This window comes from Lactuca serriola, chromosome 5 (genome assembly GCF_051521515.1).
Source record: "Lactuca serriola cultivar US96UC23 chromosome 5, Lser_US96UC23_V15, whole genome shotgun sequence".
NCBI lineage: Eukaryota > Viridiplantae > Streptophyta > Magnoliopsida > Asterales > Asteraceae > Lactuca > Lactuca serriola.
In genome coordinates this window covers 5,506,584-5,528,683 of record NC_136412.1, presented here as the reverse complement: position 1 = coordinate 5,528,683, position 22,100 = coordinate 5,506,584, and the positions used below count along the sequence as shown (strand labels likewise).

General features: G+C 34.1%; 1 protein-coding gene across 5 annotated transcripts; it reads right to left on the bottom strand.

The window, feature by feature from the left end:
• Nucleotides 1–10,280: 10,280 nt before the first annotated feature.
• Nucleotides 10,281–18,283, bottom strand: LOC145051852 (inositol-pentakisphosphate 2-kinase-like). 5 transcript variants are annotated; one of them, XM_078999683.1, is made up of 16 exons: nucleotides 18,064–18,282; nucleotides 17,550–17,800; nucleotides 16,648–16,754; nucleotides 15,652–15,760; nucleotides 14,437–14,640; nucleotides 14,183–14,330; nucleotides 14,024–14,064; nucleotides 13,848–13,958; nucleotides 13,171–13,764; nucleotides 12,903–13,092; nucleotides 11,954–12,198; nucleotides 11,237–11,411; nucleotides 10,990–11,140; nucleotides 10,846–10,886; nucleotides 10,663–10,764; nucleotides 10,281–10,584 (listed from the first exon to the last, which is right to left on the bottom strand). In XM_078999683.1, exons 4-11 carry the CDS (start codon nucleotides 15,754–15,756, stop codon nucleotides 12,185–12,187), a joined length of 1,407 nt encoding a protein of 468 aa, XP_078855809.1. In that variant the 5' UTR covers nucleotides 15,757–15,760; nucleotides 16,648–16,754; nucleotides 17,550–17,800; nucleotides 18,064–18,282; the 3' UTR covers nucleotides 10,281–10,584; nucleotides 10,663–10,764; nucleotides 10,846–10,886; nucleotides 10,990–11,140; nucleotides 11,237–11,411; nucleotides 11,954–12,184. The 5 variants fall into 5 exon arrangements, with proteins under 5 accessions (XP_078855809.1, XP_078855808.1, XP_078855805.1 ...); XM_078999682.1 differs by having other exon boundaries at nucleotides 11,954–12,048; XM_078999679.1 differs by having other exon boundaries at nucleotides 11,954–13,092.
• Between the last annotated feature and the right edge of the window lie 3,817 nt (nucleotides 18,284–22,100).

Here is a 22,100-nt window from a genome sequence, read left to right as displayed (position 1 = left end):
TTGTTCGTGTCCTTCTCTCACTCTCCTGTCGTAGCTGACTAATGTTAGTGGGAGGTGTATTATTCCGAGAGACCATAGGTTTTGTCTTTTGAAACCGACTAGAGGTCCACCTGTTGGGGGCTTCAATTCTTCCTTCCAGGACTCTGGTAGTTGCCGGAAGCAATGTTCGTATATGATATTCGTGCTACTACCATTATTTATGTAGGCTCGGTGGATTTGTTTGTGACATATGTACGTGGTTATGAGAAGCGGGTCTTTGGGATTCCAATCTTGTGGTCTCGGGTCTTATGACCACCCGAAATTTTCATTTGTACAAACTTTAAAGTCAATCACTTCAATTAAAATTCAATTACATTTTTATAATTGTTATCCAATTTAAAAGTCCGTTTGAGTGTTATAATTATTTATTCTTCAAACGAACGAAGGAAAGGAAGTACCGTCTCGGGTCTTGAAGTAGCAAACCCACCCAATGCACCCTAATAAAGAGTTCACAACCAAACTTTTAGAGTTTGGGCTGTAAACTCTTGTGTGGTCGTGAACTCATGCCTTAAGCATGAGTTTACTCCCCAAACTCCTCATTTCTCACTTCACCCTCAAGTTTACTCCCCGTTCTCTCTCAACTATCATCCCGTTCTTCGCCCGATCTTCCGAAAACATAAGTGTTTCTCGAGTTGATTTGTTGTTATACCCTATCACCTAGTTTTTATACATCATTTCATCCATTCATTATTGCTTTTCAACTAGATCTTCAAGTGTTCTTCAAAACACCAAGAACACACACTAGTGTTCTTGGACCTTAAACACCCAATCGAGCTTCTATCTTGTAAGTACACTTTCCCTAGCTTCTTGTGTGCTTAGTATGATCTTAATAACACTTGAAAATCATCAAGAATCATAAGAACAAAGGAGTTTACGGCCAAGGATGTTCTTGGGCTGTAAACCCCTCTTAAGGTGGCTAAATGGACCCTAGTTCCTTCCTAAGCCTTGGATGCCAACCTTGATCCTTCCTAGATGTGTTTAAGACCTTAAACAACAATCAAAATAAGTCCCCATAAGATATTACGGTCGTGAACACATAAGGAAGTGGTCCTTAGGCCGTAAAGTCTACAAGGTAGTGTTAGTGTGCCCCTAATGCTTTCCTAAGGCTTGGACTTGATCATCAGATGCTCAATCATGACTTTTAAGACCTCAAAACACAATTTGGCACTTAGTACCATGATTTTACGGCCATAAACTCATGGGGAAATGGTCATGGGCCATAAACTCCATAAGGAGTGGTCCTTGGGCCATAAACTCCAATGTCATGTCATACAACCCTTTGGTACCTATAGCACTTGATTCAAAGTGTTTCCATGTCCTAGGGTGTCTTAACTTGATTAATTAGTTGTTAAGTGTCTAATTAGATACATATATGTTTCTATATTATGTTAACTAGGATCATTGTGTGTGTTCAAGTCTTCACTTGACACCTAGCACCTTGTCCGACACTTCCATACGATCCACTCACTGCAGGTGAGTTCATACCCCTTAATTAACCTTTAAATGTTTCTAAATGTTTATAAATGCTTTTATGGGGGGGGGGGGAATACAAGTTAAATCATGCTAGTTAGTACATCAATCACATGTGATTAATAACTAGCATTCAAATGGATTTACTACACTTTTAGCTGTTTTACCAAACATATTACTTCAAATGACTTTCTCAAACGTTTTTACATGTTAAAACTCTTTATAAAACTGTCTTATCAAACAAACTGCTTTTAAATCGTTTTATAAACTGATATCAAGTCATCATTTCTTAGTTATTAAACTTTTCAAATGTTTTACAAAATTTCTTTTATACTGTTATATAGTCATAAAAGTTCTATCAGTCAGTTCAGTACCTTTGGGTAGCAAAGGTATACCTTCGATTATACACGTACATTACTAGTAACTATAATAGGTATAGTTAGGAGATACTACTTACTATTCCAAGTACAAGGAATCGCACAAGAGTCAGTTCATTCATGAGTCTATACTAATACATTACATCCTATATGAAGAGTTACAATTACAGAAATACGAATACATTACATACTATATAAAGAGATACTAATACATACAATTACAAGACATACAACTACAAGAGATACGATTACATAGATACTATTACATACTATAGAAAGAGATACGATTACATACTATATGATGAGATACTATTACATATTATATGAGTAGATACTATTATATAAGTACGTGACTAACCATTCTACCCCCAACTGTTAGCTACAGAGGGAAAATGCACATCGACGGATGTCTACGGTTAATACTATTCGGCAAGTTACTCTGCCGTGATTATCCTAGTACCAAAGGATAACACTTAAATGATTATATTATTTTCCTTCTCACCTTTACTTTGTGACACATTCACATGAACGACAAGGTAGAATATATTTGATATAGATAGACTATTTTCCTTATTACCTTTATATTGTGACACATACACATAAACGATGAGTAGACGATAGTTTATAATAATAATAGTTATACAAGGGAAAAACCATCACTTTTACAGTAATGCATACTTTCAAAACAGTTGGGTCTTGGTAGAAGACTACTTTTTATACTAGTAGGAAATATGATATTTTCTAGGGTTTTCAAACGTTTACAATTACTTACAAACATGTTCATTGATACAAACTTTTCTTCAAACATTTACAAGTCTTTCTTTACAGTTTACAAATCAAAGACACATAAATACTTATGAATTCACCAGCTTTATTGCTGATACTCGCTTTCAAAATAACTTGTATTCTCAGGTCACAAATAGACAGGTGCGATGATCAGGTTTTGTGAAGACGGAGCAGTCAAGACTCGTCTTTTATTTTGAGTATTCATTATGTTGTTTTATACCATGAAAGAAGACACTTGTAATCAAAATTATACTATTAATGCAATGGATGATGTTGGTTATTGTTTACTACTTTACATTGTTGTGATACATTACATGACGTCCTCCGCCCCAGAACGTTTCCGCCGTTCTCGGTTTTGGGGTGTGACAGATTGGTATCAGAGCGTTGTTTATAGTAAATTAAGTATATCAACCCATAAAAGATATACTAACTATAAATATAATGGGATTGAAAATACTCTGACCAAGAGTTTATACTTTTAAATAATAAAATATTTAACTAAGTATACATACCTGCATTCATACTAAAATCAGTGTCACAATGACAAGAACAAAAGTATTACGATTGTTGAATATCACAAGTAAACTCGGGGATGTATGGTCAGTCTTGGGAGTGGCATATCCTGATCAACTATGCTGGTCCGAGGAGTGATTAGCACATGCCCAAGAATGGTTGTAATGTGGCAACAATTCTAAAAACTTACCAACACTACTACAATGAGAACTCTAAGACAAAACCTAAGTCTAAGATACTATAGGAGTATTTTGTGTTACTATAATTACTTACTTAAGAACTAAAAAGATCTTCATTACTAGGTCAATAGTTGCTAAGTGGATACACTAAGGTTATATGTAACTAGGATGACATAGATTTAGAATCTGTGAATTTTTGCTTTACCCCTGTTCCTTGGGAATTTGGAGTTAAGGTCACTTATTCGAAGGCCTATCCTGTTTTGATTACATATAACCGGTATGCACTTTACAAGTAGTGAGGTAAATAATGAAGATTATCTAATAACTATCTAGTTAGTACGTTTAATAATTAGTTATTTACCTCAATTCTCGCATAGATAACATGGCTGGACTCCATCCCCACGACGACCCGTACCTTCCGAACGAAGGCAATGTTGAATGGTTTGGAGAAGAACCAAAGGATGATCATCCAATCCCTTTGAATGATCACCATGCTGAAGACCTTTCGGATGATGCTAACTCCGAACCCGAAGTTGAGAACCTACCCCTGGTAGCTCCCATTCCAAATCCTAACCCTCGTTCGGCTTTTCATGGCCCGACGCCTCCTTGGGTAGAATGTTTGGAGACATGGAGCGAAGAGCAAGATCAGCCTATGTCGTTTAATGGAGGCCGAAGCTTCTACAACATAAGCGAAGGAAGCTCAGCAGACAAAATTCTTCCAATTCTAGTCCGAAGAGTTGCCCGAAACAAGATTCAGGGCAGGACAGCTCTCCATCGTAACACAAAGGTTGATGCCAATGCAAGAATGCATACCATCCGCACCAATCGCCTTGAACACACTCATGAGAGATCTGAGAGAGACCCTGAGACCCTGCTACAAGCACTAGTTGAAACACGAGCCAAATTCATAGAGCTCCGAGTACGCCAGAGGGTGTACGAAAGACACATGTTTGATATGGAACGTCAACTGGCTGAACTGAGAGTTCACTAGAGGGATGACCTCCACCAGTAGGAAATGCTTTACTTTCCTTCTTTGTTTTAAGGGATAATTTTCCTGTATATGTCCTATGTAACATTTTTCTATGAAACTATCTTGTACTGTAAGTAATCTTAGTTAGGCCTTCAGGCGGCCAAAACCTTTCTACTCTGGATATGATGTAAGACCTTCTACAAGGTCAATTTTCCCAAACTTATTATATCATGAATATCGATATTGAAAGTCGGCTAACTTCTGTGTCACTCGTTGTTCAAAATACTTTCATCATACTATCGTTGGAATCTACCTGAAACCCACTCTAGTCAAGTTATTGGACTAGGGTATTAGCTCATGAATCATTCCCAATTCTCTTTCAAAGGTTGCATTCAATAGTGAAAACTTAGATCCTCAGGGTGTATGCGAATTTAGGATTTATGTTTTTCCATCAAATATAGTTTTTGTAACATATAAAACACATCATCTAATACCATGAAAGATGTAATGTAATGCATTGTCTTTCTTATTGATAAATCATCATATATATACAAAGGATTCCCAGTTGTGTAAAATACAAAGACTTGATCCTTAACTATCATGATACTAATATAAGGAAACTTGCCATAATTGGAAATACGTATAATACTTATGGTTGTGTTTTTCATCTAATCGCTACTAACATTGATTCTAAGTAATCATTTAAATGGACACTCTTTACATAGATCAATGATAGTATGTACCTAACAAATGCTTTAATCTACTAAAGCAATGATGTCAATATAGTTAAATTATATTTACAAAAAATTATATATATATATATATATATATATATATATATATATATATATATATATATATATATCATATTATTTTTGATTCATATTACGGTATTGGGATAGGTTCTTTCAGGATGATAAAAGAATATTGGTAGGTTGACAAAACTTTGTTTGTGAATTTCATCTGATGAACTCATTTCCACATACGTTGATATAACACAAATAAATTAATTAATAGAAAGATGATTGGAAACCGAGTATAATTAATCATAGACAAAACTTCAAAAATGGTCCCTGTGGTTACCAAAAATATCAAGTTTAGTCCCTAGGTTCAAAAAACCTCACAGATGGTCCCTGTGGTTTCAAAACTTTTAACATTTGGTCCTTTTCGCTAACTCCGTTAGCTTTTGGCCGTTAAGTGAAGGGCAATTCTGTCATTTCACTTCCACAGGGACCATTTATGAAGTTTTACCTTATTTTTTTAAAAAGAAAAAAAAATAATTATTTAATATTAAAGGGTCCCATCCTTTTCTCTCTCTCTCTCTCTCTCTCTCTCTGCCGGACGAAAATGCCCCGAAAATATCAAGCTGTAATTGGTCTGCAAGTTCTTGAATATCTGATGATTCACTCTTAAGCGAACGCTTTGGATTTGGGTCGCTATCTCCATATCCAGCTCTATCGAATCGTACAAGATAAATCTCCAATTCATCCATTAATTTCTGAAATTTACGACATCTGGGTATCAATTTCGATACAAAACTGTTAAAAATACACACAGATCTACATTCTACACACACAATATTGAAAACGAAAAGGGGTTGATCAATATGTACTTGGGTAGCCATGAAGTTCATCTCTTTGTTGCTAGCGAATCCATGAACAATAACGACTCTGTAAGTCGATTCATTCTTCGGGACTCCTCGTTCTTTGTAAGCTAAGTACCTTCCATCACTAAGTTTGATTCTACATGATGAAGAAGACGATGACTTTTCGTTTTTCGGATCAATTGAATCGATAATATCTGATGAAGTAGGTGAATCACACTCTGAAGTTACTGGTCTTGTTGGTTGATCTGATATTCGCAAACAACTCATTCCTAAACACCCCATCATCAACCCCACAACTCTCTTCAACACTATTTCTGAAAAAAGATCGAAGCTTTATAATACCCATATCATCATATGTCTATATCCATTCCAATAAAGAATTCAAAAGCGTAAATTACAAGACTTCTAATAGTTGTGTGCCATGATCTGCTTCACCATTCTATTCCCTCCCGTATTGCTGCCGATCGAACCATAAAAAGAAAGGAGAACGCTGGTGACAGCCTTCTGTCGGCGTCCCTCTTTGCTATCTGCTGAGAAATCCCACGAAAACCCCCACCCCCTGTCATGTTTTGTTCTTACTTCTTCTTCCTCGATCAGATGAGGATCGAAGGCCTTTCCCTTCATTGCCACTATCGCCGGTAATGGCCTTCCGCCTCTGCGTCCCCTCCTTGTAATTTCCCAACCATCACAAAACCCCACTCCACCATCGGTGCCACCCAATCTGTTGTTCAATTTGTTTTTCTTTTTCCCCCGATCTGAAGATGAGTACTCTCACTATTTCAATCACTTTGGCCAGATCAGCCCCTTATCTTTAATAAAGGAGCAAAACAATATTTACGTTTGTTCAATGGTGTAATTGTAGAGAGAGAGATGGGGTGGGGTGGGACCCCTTGCATATTAAATATTATATATTTATTTATTTATTTAAAAAAAAGTATTTGAAAACCTCATAAATGGTCCCTGTGTAGTGAAATGACAAAAATGCCCCTGACTTAACGGTTAAATGGTAACGGAGTTAGCCGGAAGGACCAAATGTTAAAAGTTTTGAAACCACAAGGACCATCTGTGAGGTTTTTTGAACTTAGGGACTAAACTTGATATTTTCGAAAAACACAGAGACCATTTTTGAAGTTTTGTCTTAATCATATTTGTAGGAAAAGAATACGACATTATCAACACAATGTCTAAATCCATCGGTGACATGAGAATTTACTTGTGACATAATAACTCTTAATATATATATATATATATATATATATATATATATATATATATATATATATATATATATAAAACTCGTAGTCCAAGTATACATTTTTGTAGTCAAAGTGATTTGAAAATTCACTTTTGAAATGACAATTAACTAGTGAGAGGGTCCACAAAACACTCCGATGAAATATATATATATATATATATATATATATATATATATATATATATATATATATATATATATATATATATATATATATAGATTCATGTGAGACAGCCTAATTTTGTGAGACCGTGAGACATATTTTTTTTATTTTTTTTAATTAATTCAAGTTCCAAAAATAATATTTAAAAAAAGAATTTTTTGATTTTTCCATTTATTTTTCATTTTAAAATTATTTTTAGAATATATACAGTGTAATATTCTATTTAGAATATTTCACGTATTTAAAAAAAAAAATAGAATTTTTTTTTTATTTTTTTTATTTTTTTTAGTTAATTCAAGTTCCGAAAATAATATTTAGAAAAAGAATTTTTAGATTTTTCCATTTATTTTGCATTTTAAAATTATTTTTTAGAATATGTCAGTGTAATATTCTATTTAGAATATTTCACGTATTTTAAAAAAAAAACGGATTTTTTTTAGTATTATTTTTTATTTTTTTTAGTTAATTCAAGTTCCAAAAATAATATTTAAAAAAAGAATTTTTGGATTTTTCCATTTATTTTGCATTTTAAAATTATTTTTAGATTTGGTCTCACGGTCTCACAAAATTAGAATGGTCTCAAATGAACCTGAACCTATATATATATATATATATATATATATATATATATATATATATATATATATATATAGAGAGAGAGAGAGAGAGAGAGAGAGAGAGAGAGAGAGTACGTAAAATGACTTCTAGATGCATATTGTAACTATAGAAGTTCTTCAATTAAATCTATCAAATGACATATTGTGATTTGTGGAAGTGAAGCCTTTCTAAGAACCTCGATGACTAACACTAACCTCAAAGGGACATGACAATTCACTTTTGAAATGATAATTAACTAGTAACATACTCTACCAACCACTTTAATGACCCTATTATATAAAATAGGTAAAGTCGCAAAATGTTTTCCAAAAGCTTATTATAATTGTGGAAGCTCTACGATTAAATCTACTAAATTGCATATTGTTATTGTGGAAGTGAAACGTCTATAAGAACCTCGACGACCAAGACTAACCATGGAAGACAATTTTATGCTTGTCCAAAAATGGTAGCTTGTTTTTACTCGTTAACGTTAATCCACTATTTCTTAATTCCACAGGGACCACTGTATGGGTTTATTTGTTGGGTTGATGATCACAATGACCATAACAATTCGTTGGTAAATTATAGTTAGGTTAGTGAAACATCTTGAAACACATAATAGAAAGTTGAGGATATGCTTAGTTTGTAGTTGGGTTCTATCCTTAGCTATAATTGTTTACAAGTTGTAACATTTGGTAGAATCAATTGTGTTTTTAAGCATACTGTTTGTGTTATTAGGCTGGAGGGAGTGATGCTACAGAAACCACACTCCCTCCTGTGCCACGTAGACGCCAACTCATAATTTCTCTCATTTTAACACTATGAAACTAGGGATGAGCATCGGAACCGAGTACCCGCTTTTGGAACCGGAACCGCCTTGGAACTGCCGGTTTTGGAACTGAAATCGCCTTAAGCGGTTCCGGTTCCCGTTCTCGTTTTTTCGGAACCGCTACCCGCTGGGTACCCGCCGGAATTGGTTTATATATATATATATATATATATATATATATATATATATATATATATATATATAATTTCATATAAATGTGTGTTACTTAGACCGGTTTAGAATATATTGGTCCGATTTTGTCTGTCTTTGGTCCGAATTGATTTGATTTGGATCGAACTAAATTACGGTTTTGTCGAAAAAAATTAACAAAATTAATGCGACCGGGTTACCCGCTCCCGGAACCGGAACCGCAGGTTCTAGAATTGTTTCCAAACATTTAAGAACTGCCTAGAGCGGTTCCGGTTTTGGTTCTAACTTTCTAAGAACCGCCGGTTCCGGTTCCGGTTCTCGCCAAATGAGGCGGGTACCCGCCTACGCTCATCCCTATATGAAACCACATGGTGGGAGTGGGAATAATGTAGAGAGAGAGATAGATAGAGAGAGAAAACAAAAAAAGAAAAGAAGGTGATTGGTTGAAAGAGAGAGAGAGAAAGAGTGTGTTTGTGTGTGTGTGTGAGTGGAGAGTGCAACAAATTTCTACCGCACTACGGCCAAGACCGCACCCGAACCGCATTCAGAGGACAATATTCTTCTGCCTATGTGGCAAAAGTTGTGGTAGTATCAATCTTAGGGATTATGATTAATAGTATCGATTGTGTTTTGTATAAGTTGTTTTCGATATTATAGCCAATTAATTGCTTTATATTATAATAGTAAACTAGGCGTAAGACCCATGTATTACATCGTTTATTCAAAAAAAAAATTAACAATTTGAAAAGTTTTAATTTATAAGAAAATTGAGAAAAAAATTGAATTATTAAAATTAATATGGCTTTAATGTATTGAATACATTACAAACCATTTCTAAAAAATATCTTACATATATATTACCTTACTAGTTTATAACCCATGGGAACCACGGTTACAAAATTAATTAAACTTTTATAGTGAAAACTCAAAATTATTAATCAAATATTTTAAATAAATTATTAATTAAAATATATTTTTTTAGTTATATAAAATTATAATTGTTAATTTAAATAAATATATAAATTACATCATCTTATAATTTGTATTAATTTTATTTTAATTTTATTGTAATGTTATTTATTTAATATAATTAGAGTGGAAAATTTAAAATTTAAAATTTAAATTTGAAAATTAATATGTTAATAAATGACATGCATTAATTAAGAAGACTAATAGGGTGATAGATGTCAAAAGTAGAATAAAATATATATTTATTAAAAGGCTTAATAAGATGACGCATGTCAAAAGGAGATTAAAACTATTCTTTTATTAGAATAAAAAGATATATTAAATGTGAAATTTTAATTTAATAAAATGAAAAATAAAATAAAATAACAAGTGGAAAATAGAAAATTCAAAAATTTTAGAAAATGTCATGTCCAAAATCATCCATTAACAATTACAATTAAAGAAGATCCCCCAAAAATACCGGACATCCTATAACAAAAAGTAAACCAAATGACTCAAATGAAGGCGGTAATTCCAAGTTGTTAAAGCACGACACCAAGCACTCCAAAACCATACATATGAAGACCCCGCAATCGCCTAAGAGTCCACCTTGTATTTACCTCCACCTAAGCATCCAAATACTAAGATCTTTAACTGATTTTAATATTCTTTCCTTGGATCATATCGACTTAATTGTGATACCTGAGAAAAATATAACAAATTAGAAAGTTGGTAGATTTACAATCTATTTATGAGCATTGAAAATTTGATATAGGTTACCTTCTTGTGTTTCAATTTGAAGGTCTTATGTAGTTTGAAACGAGTCATATATGTGTTGATTGTGTGTTCTTCTAGAATATATGGAAGATATCCACACTTGGGCTGTTTTGGTGAAAAAAAAATGAACATATATGAAAAGTTTTCAAAGAAAAACATATTACTATACAGAAATTAAGCACATACCTTTATCTCTACAGATACCGAAAACTCTTCATCACAAAGAGCTGCCAAACACAGACAATAGAAGTTGTTATGTCAACTTTTAACTTCTCCAAACACATATATTAGAAAACTATAAAAAAATATTGTTCAATTATCATATCATACCTTGAGGAAAAACTGAATGATCTGATATAAGTAGTGCATAATCACACAGTGTGTATTGACATCAGAATCACTAACTCTCCAGGAAGGACGTTGAGAAAAAACATTTTTCGCTGCTGCCTCAAGAAAATCCCTGGATACAAAGAACATGGACCTACCAAGTTTGTTGAAACTCGTGTCAAGAAATTGAACTCAAATTCAACATTAACAGTTTTCAAAGATCATAATTAATGGTAGTGTGAATACTTACCCCAGCATCAGCATCATAATTACATGTTTGCACGTACAGATGTTCTGCAATTTCTCTTGTTGGAGCTGATAAAAATCTTCATTCCATAGGGATAAATCTGAAGGTACTTCCTTCCTCATTCCTCATAGTTTGTCCCATTTCTTTTAACTTTTTGTACCCTCAACGCTTTTCCAACCTACATAAAGTTATTATGTTTACATCCATTGTCAATCAGACAACTAGTCAAGTGTAGAACTATATGATTATTAATTACTAGTTTTGAATAACCATACAAAGTTGAATCTATTTTCCCAAACTTTTATTATTGAGATATTAGTCGCATAACAGAGGATGATTGTATTATTGAGTAATACAATCATTCAGTCATTACATTTCGCTGTTGTATTGTTCTTGCATTACAGTCCTCATCTATTCCATTCTAATACTTATCATGAAATCATATCTAGAATACAATAAACATGTCCAACCAAAATGCAATAACATAAATATCCACAATATTTAACTTTCTGTTATACCGACTTAGTAAGTTTAACATGATTCTGTGTATGAATAATGAATCCTTATTTGACTATGATATAAAAACATAAATTTTGTGTGAAAACTACAAACTCGCCTTACATGTATGGCTGTTTTTAAAGAGTTAAGTTGGCTTGATGTTGTGGATAACATTGGATTTGAAAGAACTCACATTGAGAGATTTAGATACAAGGAACTAACCAGTCTTTTTGCAGATGGTTTGGCAACTCAGACTTAGACTGAAGAAAATTATGAGATCTTGAACTGTTGATGTTAATAACCAGTCTCTTCGGTTACTGGATACCAGAAAAACCGATGTAAGCTTGAATGAAGTGATGGGAGTTTCACTAAGCGCATTTATATAAACCTCAATTCAGCTTTCAGTTCTCAAGATTCCATCAATGCCACTTCCAGTCCTTCCGCATAAATCCTTTACAGAATCAGTCCTTCATCACGGCAACCCATTCTCAAATTCGTTCAAGTCCATTACACGGACAAAACTTATGTTGTGTGTATCTCAATTAAATTAAGTCAGAGCTGTAACTAACTAACTATAAACCAATTTACTCTGATCACAACCATGATTAAGATTGAATAAATATTACATTACATCTTCCGCAAAATGACTACTAGTAAAGTGGCCCATTCATTATTATGATCTTGAAATAACAATAAATCTGATGGCAAATGTTGTTTAAAGAAATGTCGATTCGGCCAAAATGGATCTACTTCCTTTTGGTAATTTTGGCCAAAATACATCGACTCCTTGATACTCAACTAAGATCGGCAATTTGATTGATAAACATCATGTTCATGTTACGACAGCTGAGCTATCTTTTATGTAACCTTTATGAAAGATGATGCATTATTATGAGTTATAGACCAAAAACATCATGCTTACTAATATGTATATTTATAGCCATAGTCTACCTCAGCCTACTAGTGTCTCACTTTACTACTCATATGTATATGTCTGGTGTATTTTTGGACTAGTTTTAATAATCAGCCATCTTTCAAGCTTCAATTTGTAGCATTTGTAAACTTTAAGAAATGAAGTTATAGTTTTTTTCTCATTCATCCAATAATTAAGATGTAAGGAAAGAAAAAAGGAACAACAACAGCAACAGATGATAAAGATGTGTTAGGTTACCAGCAAGTTCTCGAGTAGGATAATCATCTTCAACAACAATGGACTTATCTTGATAAGAAGTTTTTTCTTCAACATTTGCTGAAATTTCATTCTTCATCATCTTCATACAGCAGCGTACTATTTTTTGGTCCAACTCATAATAATGCATCATCTTTCCCAAAGGTTTCATATCCAAATCAATAAAAGACACCTGTAGTGTAGTAGTAGTAAGATAGATGAATAAAAAAAAAAATAGCATGTTGTTTATAACAAAAAAATGGTTAGTTACCTTATAATCAAAACTCTGTCCAATTGATTCATGCAAAATGACATTATACGCAGACTTTGGATCCTCTTTTTCTCTTGTTCTAAAACTAATCATGAGACTCAAATCCTTTGCAGTGGCAGCAATCAAATACTCTTTGACAATTTTCAAACTTTCATCCAATGGGATAGTATGCAAAGAAGTATATCTATCGGATTCTTCACCTAACTCTCTACAAACCACACAGGGCTGAGAAACAACATCATAATATGCATGAATGGCCCCTTCTATATCAAAAACATCAAGTTTCTGAACTTGTAAAAGTCTATCCAACAATCCAGATCTAAAAACAGCCTCAGAAACAAGTTCTAGAAAGCAAGTTGTACGCATACCATCATCAGCCTGAATAACAAACTTTAGAGCATCTTCTAATGCTCTATCATAACGAACATTCGTTCTGTATTTACCTCCACCTAAGCATCCAAATACTAAGGAACCGTTTAAGAATACCCGAAAATTGTTTTGTGGGGTCGAAAAAAGATCTTTAATTGATTTTAATATCCTTTCCTTGGATCCAGAAAACATATCCAACGGATCATATCGACTTAACTGTGATACCTGACCAAAATATCACCAATTACAAACTCCGTGTGGTGTACCTCTACAATCTTATCTATCTACTCATGAGCATTATACCTTACCTTTTTGTGTTTCAATTTGAAGGTCTGATGTAGTTTGAAACGGGTCATGCATCTCTTCATTGTGTGTTCTTCTAGAATATAGTTTGAACATGGAAGAAATCCACACTTGGGCTGTTTTGGAGAAATAAACATATATGAAATGAAAATTTATTACTATACACAAATTGAGCACATACCTTTATCTCTACAGATATCGAAAACTCTTCATCACGAAGAGCTGCCAAACACACAGACAATACAAGTTGTTATGTCAACTTTTAACTTCTCCAAACACATATATTAGAAAACTATAAAAAAAATATATATATTGTTCGATTATCATACATATACAATACCTTGAGGGAAAACTGAATGATCTGATATAAGTAACGCATAATCACACTGTGTATTGACATCAGCATCAGTAACTCTCCAGGAAGGGCGTTGAGAAAAAACGTTTTTCGCTACTGCCTCAAGAAAATCCCTGGATACAAGAACACGGACCTACCAAGTTTGTTGAAACTCATGTTAAGAAATTGAACTCAAATTCAACAAAAGAAGTCATTAACAGTTTTCAAAGATCATAACTAATGGTAGTGTGAATACTTACCCCAGCATCAACATGATTAGAACCTAATCGTGGAGACATTACATGTTGCACATACAGATGTTCTGCAATTTCTCTTGTTGGGGCTGATAAAAGGTCACAATCTTCATTCCATAAGAGACCTTCATGCACGGATAAATCTGAAGGTACTTCTTCATAGTTTGTCCCATTTCTTTTAACTTTTTGTACCCTCAACACTTTTCCAACCTACATCAAGTTATTATGTTTACATCCATTGTCAATCAGACAACTAGTCAAGTGTAGAACTATATGATTATTAATTACTAGTTTTGAATAACCATACAAAGTTGAATCTATTTTCCAAAATTTTTATTATTGAGATATTAGTCGCATAACAGAGGAAGTAAAAATATATGGAAGAGAACAAGACGCATAGTTTGTATCTAGCTATAATGAAATTTTAACGTTCATTATAGTTGTGCCATTTTCAGCTATTATTATAGGTTGTCATATATTCCATGTAGCAAAATATATGATAAAATACTTTCTTGTCACATCTATGCAAAAAAGAAATGTCTACAAATTGGTTTTTGGAGCAATTTTCACCGACCATATAACTGCTTCACAATCCAAATAATGTTCATTAACAGTTAGACATAGCAGCAACCAAGCATGGTTATGATTTTAATTGGAAAATAAATTTATATATTAATAAAGAGAATAAGGAGGTGTTTGTTTGTGAAGAGGTCAAATCTATGTAGTATTTTTCAATGTCTGCAGAAGAATATGTGGAATAGAAAACACACACACACACACGCACACATAAGGAGGTGTTTGTTGTTTTCTTAAAGTTTGCAGGCTAAAATGTATTTTTTATTATCTAATAAAAACACAAATAAAAAAAACAATAAAATAAGTCAAAAAAGAACAAACAAAAAATTGGAAAGAAAAAAAAAGATATCAAAACAAACAAAAATACAAATATTTAAAAAAAAAAACAAATCGAAAAACTTTAAAAGCTAAGTGTTAGACATGTTTTCCATCTTTTGTTTTTTTACATCTTCTGGAAAAAAAAGGAAAAACAAATGTCGTCGTTTTTTTTTTCTCTAAAAAACAGTCCTTTTCACAAATGTCTGCACACTGCCAGTGTGAACATAAGTGGCGAAAAAGATCTTTTTCAAAAAAAAAAAAAAGAGCACTACAGAAGTCAACGATTTGCACTTGTATATATATATATAACATAAACATAAAACATACAAAATCAGAAGTGGATCCGCTATAAGAGAGAATGATATTTGCAGCTCCTTCTCCTCTGTAAATCCAATCACCCGCATCTTTTGCATTCAAATTCAACTCCATCATTTGTCTGCATAAATTTACAATCACCATCATGCACATGCAGTTTACTAATCATGCGAAATATTTAAAAATACATGAGTTGATTCTTCATCTATTGTGAAAAATTCTAACGCCAAAATAAAGAAAAGCTCGACCACTTATGAAGTCTAGAGGGCTTAAAACCCCAGTTTGGCCACAAGTGTTGCAACACACAATGAATGTTGGGGGTTGTAACTAATATATCTCTTTAAATCATTTTATACACCAAGGCACTGAATAAAGTGATATTTACAAAAATGAGCAATCAATAATGAAGTATTAAAAAATAACGATTAATTCTGCATTTCCTACTTTTGGAACCCTTAGATGTGATAAGTGATAACTATTAAAGTAGTACTGTGGTAGTCTAGTAGAATTGTCTGTTCTTTTATCACAAAAATCCGGAAAGGAAATCATATCCTGAATACAATAAACATTCCCAAAATGCAATGAACATGTATGACATAAAAATCCACAACATTTAACGTTCTGTTCTACCGACTTAGTTTAATGTTAGTTTAACATGACTGTGTGTACGAATCCTTATTTGACTATGACATACAAACAGAAAGAACTCATTGCTTATGCAATACATGTTGTCTAAAGAAGTTGTAAATAACTGTATTTTCATTACTGATCAAGGAAACGGCTGATCACCAATGCCACTAGTTTAATCGGACCTTCAACAGATTTAATAACCCAAAAACTAAAGTCATAAATAAAGGGAAGTAATGCGTAAAAGGTGAAAGAGACATGAAATGAATCAATCCATAATGAGGTCTAATGCACAGAACTATAAAGAGAAAATCAGATGTTGAAATAAATAATGGACAGCAGAACCAAACACACTGAGAGATTTAGATAAAAGGAACTGACCAGTCTTTTTGCAGATGGTTTGGCAACTCAGATTTAGACTAAAGAAAATTATGAGATCTTTAATGTTTAAGGAATGCCTCCGACTGATGTTAATAACTCTTCGGTTGCTGGATACCAAAAATACTAATGTAAGCTTGAATAAACCATAATCTTACACTGTGATACCAAAAAAAAAATGATGGGGGTTTCAAAGGGTGTTTGGGATTTGCTTATTTAACTCCAGAAGTGCTTTTGGGCAAATGTGCTTATCAATTTATGGTGGAAGAAAAATGAGTTTTTAAAAAAGTGTTTGGCTTAGCTTATACATTTAAAATGACCAAAAAGGGCATGCTCACATACTTAGAACCATTTACTACTTTTACATATAATGTTTTATACTTCATAAATTTTTTGGACAAAATTTATAATCTTAAATTTTTTTTTTTACAATTACTCGAAGCTCAATGCTTATAATCATTTTTGCCTAGCATTTCGAGAAATCCATGTTTTTTTTTGCTTAACCTATTAAATCATGCATTCTAAGTTAAGTAAGAAAGAAACAATATATATAGTTGTCCAGATTAAGTGCTTTACCCATTAGGTTATATTGATAACTAACATATAGTCAAACTATTAAAAAGCTGAATTCAAATGTAGAAGACAAATTTAAAGTAGATCTAAAGCTTTTGTTTAAAAAGGAAACAGAATTTAATCAAGTTCTACATAAATTCAAAGAAAGCAAAGAAAAACACAGAGCTAAAATTAGGACAGAATCACATCTGTGAGATTTTGATGCAATCACTACCTAAAAAACAACAAATATAAAATACTAACTATGGTTCAACAAACAGCATATAACTAACTGCACATAGTTCATCAACAAAGCATTTGAAAGGTGGAATGATGGTATAAACCGACATCACCTGGTATAGTATTGACCCTTTTATGAACTTGAGGTTGACCAGGCATTTTATGCAGTTCAAACATGAACACCATCTTCCCTTCTGAACTTCTTTTCTGTGTACAATGCTTCACAGTATACAACCCATCATACCCAAACACATCATAATTGTTCTTCTTTCCAACCCAACAAGTTTCCTAATCACCCTAACAGGACTTTTCTCAGTCATACTGTTCTTCAAAGCAAGATTACCCCTTTCAAGTTTTTGATCATCTGCTTAATCGATTCCAAAAAGATTCATGTGCTTAAAATTCATGTGCTTTATCGACTCTAAAAAAATCATCAGCTTAAACAGAACCAGAAAAAGAAATCGGGATTCCAAATCATAGATTGGGAACCATATACCAGAAATCAGACAAGAAATTGAGCTCTAGATTGAAAACCGAACAAGTAAATCATGTGCTTCATCGATTCCAGAAATCAAAATTCATATATCGATCCAGGAGGTATAACTGGATAAAGAAAGTGGGACTTACCAGATCGGAGAAGGAGCAGTAGCCAGCGCCTTCGATCAGAGGTCTGGTGCGGAGATCGGAGAAGGGTCGCCGGAGTGGGAGATCGGAGGAAGGTCGCAGTGATGAACGTTGTGAAGGGGAGTGTGAAGTGAAAGACCGTCTGGGGAATGAATTACGACGTGAACTTGGTGAGTTTCGGGGGAGAACGAGGGCATACAGGTAATTGTAACTTTAAAAAACCAAAAATATTCAAAACGTAAGGTCTTCCTTTCTTTTTAAATGTTGTGTCGGAAGATACCTCCCAAAAAATTATTTTAAAAGGTTTTTAAACTCGTATTATTGTTATAAAAGCCCTTAAATTTATAATTTTTTATCGATTTTATCCTAAATCATTAACATTTGCTATTTGATTTGGTATGTCTTGCAACTCAACACTTAACATAACCTCATCAACTAACCTTATATGCATATAAAATTAACAGTAACATTTGCAACTAACCTTGCATGCTTATAAAATTAACGGTAACAATTGCAATGTGAAAAACAATGTTCGGTTTTGTTCTTCAAATCAGAGTCTACGTGAAGGAAGGTGAGCACCTCTGTCTCTACTCTCGATTTTGTCTGTCGATTTCAAAAAAAGGGAAGAAGGTGTTCGATCTTTATTCTGATGGGGTACCGGGATACACACGCGCGCTTTGAGTCTTTTGAAGCTTGAATTGACGATGAAGACGAAATGAGTTCACTAAAGACAACGATTGCTTTCACTAACCTGCATCGAGATTTCCCATATTGGGATACAAACAGACAAGGTGTTTGGGCACAAACACACGCAACAGACAAACGCATGCTTTGAGTCTTGAAGCTTGAATTGACGACGAAGACAAAGTGAGTTCGCTGAAGATGACGCTTGCTTTCACTAACCTGCATCAAGATTTCTCATATTGATTCAGGTAAATTTCAACTAGTATTGATCAACAATTAGCAAATATTATGGGATTTAGATTCAGATTCGTTACTTATAATTCTGATTCTATGAGCTTCTATAAACCTCTGCAATTCTTCATCTTCTTAGTCTTTGGAAATGGAGTTGAACCATGTGAGTGGAGAAGTTAAAACTTGTCAACTTAAATTGGGTTATTGACGAATGACAATGAAGACTATAATTTGAAATTAGGGTTTGAAGATTTTACATTTAGGTTAAATTTTCAAGCTTATTGGTGCAAATCAAACATTTTTTTTTCTGCTCGTCAGGTGTTCGATAAAATGTCTAAATGAAGTTTTATAGTGTTGCAACCATTTTCAGACTCAAGAAGATGTAGAGTCTATTCCTAATGTTGTTTTTCATTGTGCACTCCAACCTTTTGTTGGAGTGTCATATTTTACTTTGGATTTTTGCTTCTCATTTCGAGCCTCTCCTTGAGACTTTAATAAGATTTGTTTGTGTGTTTATGGTTTTTTCTCATACATTTACAAGTGAATCGTGGTCATGTCCCTTTTGGGGGTTTCATTGTTTCCCAAATGGTGAAGTATGAGGTTGTAACATCCCAAAATTCAAGCCCGAAAATTTCATTTTTAGATTAATAATTTTTAAAACATTTTACCATAACATTGTCAGTAAGCAACACATTACAAAATCATAATGTTGTGTCCCAAACCATGTCATCAAAAATAATGAAAATCAGAGTACAATCCCAGAAAGTCCGATGCGGAATCATGTGTGTGTGTGCGTGATGCGATGTTACGCCTCCGACTCCTTCCCCTTAGACGAAGAGGTACCTGAAACCAAAACTGAAACCGTAAGCACAAAGGTTAGTGAGTTCCCCCCATCATACCACATACCATACAATATCGTCGATATCTTTCAACCGGTAACTTCCATCGGTATCTTTTAACCGATAAATGTCATCATCGGTATCTTTCAACCGGTAATCATCATCATCGGTATCTTTCAACCGGTAATCATCATCGGTATCTTTCAACCGGTAACCATCATCATCGATATCTTTCAACCAGTAACTATCATCGGTATCTTCCAACCGGTAACTGGGGACAATTCCACCCCCTACCACTAGCATACATCAACAAGATATAAACGTACAGTCAGGCATATCCGGGTACTAACTGATCCCTACTATACACATAACATGTCATACAGATAAATCTCATGACTAAAGCACATAACCAGACCCAGATAATTTTCACAAAGACAATCATCTTCTAAATTCTCCTATTTGGTGGGCCGACATTGTGGCCTTAGACCCACCCCTACTGGAAGGTAACTCACCTCGTACGAGTAGCTGCTGATATTCTGCGCGGGAAACCTCCGTCTGCTGCTGCTCCGGAAATCCTCCGGCTATAATCCCCACAAAACACTCAGTCAGAAAATGATACCTACTCTTAGGGTAAGATGATTGTTTTACCCCTAACCAAATCCAAGTCAAAGTCAACCTCCAGTTGACCTGACTCGCCGAGTTGGGCCGTCAACTCGTCGAGTCCTTACCCTTTACTTGTCCTTATCCATGACTCAACTCGTCGAGTTTGGCAACGACTCGACGAGTTCCCTTTCTTTACGAACATCAATGAACCTTCATCCGACTCGCCGAGTTGTATGAACAACTCGTCGAGTTCACCTTCATCTGATGAACAAGTCCTGACCTTGACTCACCGAGTTGTATGAACAACTCGTCGAGTTCTTCTTCAAACATAAGAAGATTGCCTTGGACTCGTCGAGTCTGTTCTAGCACTTGTCGAGTCCCATGAACTCTAGGTCTCCCAACACGTCTAAACAGTTATGGGACTCCCTTTTCTAACAACTGACCATCGCAAAAAGGTTTAAGATGGTTGAAAGTGCATCGACTCACCGAGTCCAACCTTGACCATTTCTATATAGTCGATCTAAATGGGATTTAACACACCAAAACCATAGATCTGGCCTCCTAATGTCCATTTTATACGTAAAGTTCCAAACTTGATGCACATGCATGGGTTTTTTAGCTCAAAAGTCTATAGAAAGTGCTCTACAAAGTGCATGGGGCTCTCATGGCCATAGAGTTGGCACCTTTATGCCATGAGACCCCTCCAATGACTCAGATCTAGAAGTAGAACCCCATGAACCACCTTACAAATCCGAAAATGGCTCAAGAAGCCCTAAATGCATCATGAATCTAAGCCCTAAAGATGAACAACCAAAAAGGAAGACCAAAATAGGGGCATTTACCTTGCTCAACTGGAATTTATCAGCTTCTTCCTTCCTTCCAAGCTTCACAAACCAACCAAGAGCACCAAAATGGCCTTAACATACACACAAACGGCTATGGTTTGGATATTCAGTTCTAAGGGAGTGTTAGGAACAAGGGAGGCTTAGTTAAGGTGTTTATTGTTCGGTTTTGAGCATTCTAACACTCCTATGGTGTACATGCAACCCTATAAACCTTGGATCTATGTTTTCTCTATTATACATGCAAATAAGAACTTTCCAAGGCTTTAATCCTAACTAGCATACTATGAGGTAACTATACTACAAATACTAGTTAGATGACATACCTTTTGGTGCAGCTTGATGTCTTCAAGCTTTAAGAACTTAGCCCCAATAGTGTGGAAGCCTCAAATGGAATCACAAATCACCAAAACACCTTGGAAGACTATAGAGAATATGGATACTTGGTTCTCTCTAGTGAAATTGGCTAGCCCTCTTAGTGTACCCACACTAGTGCCCATTTCACCAACCAAGGACATCTTTATATAGTGTGGAGGATTAGGGTTAAACCCTAATACCCATGACCTTTCATTTCCTAGGATCCATGGGTTAAAGCTCCATGGACTATCCATGAAGACTTAGCCCAACCTAAATGAACGTGGCCCACTACACATATATATCTAAGAGTCCATATTTAATTAGTTCATTTTGATCACTTAATTAATTATAAATTAATTCTTGATCAATATTGATTAAATAATATGATTATATTAATATATTAGAACTTATAATATATTAATATAAATCATAAATATACTATTCTCAAAATACTATCCATATAAATTGTGCCGGTGAAGTGCAA

Coding starts and splice junctions, on each gene's coding strand:
- LOC145051852 (XM_078999680.1), bottom strand. CDS start 15,756: ATGATGGAGTTGAATTTGAATGCAAAAGATGCGGGTGATTGGATTTAC. Junction 14,331..14,436: donor CTAATCATGTTGATGCTGGG/GTAAGTATTCAC, acceptor CAAACTTGGTAG/GTCCGTGTTCTTGTATCCAG. Junction 13,093..13,170: donor GACAGAGTTTTGATTATAAG/GTAACTAACCAT, acceptor ACTACACTACAG/GTGTCTTTTATTGATTTGGA.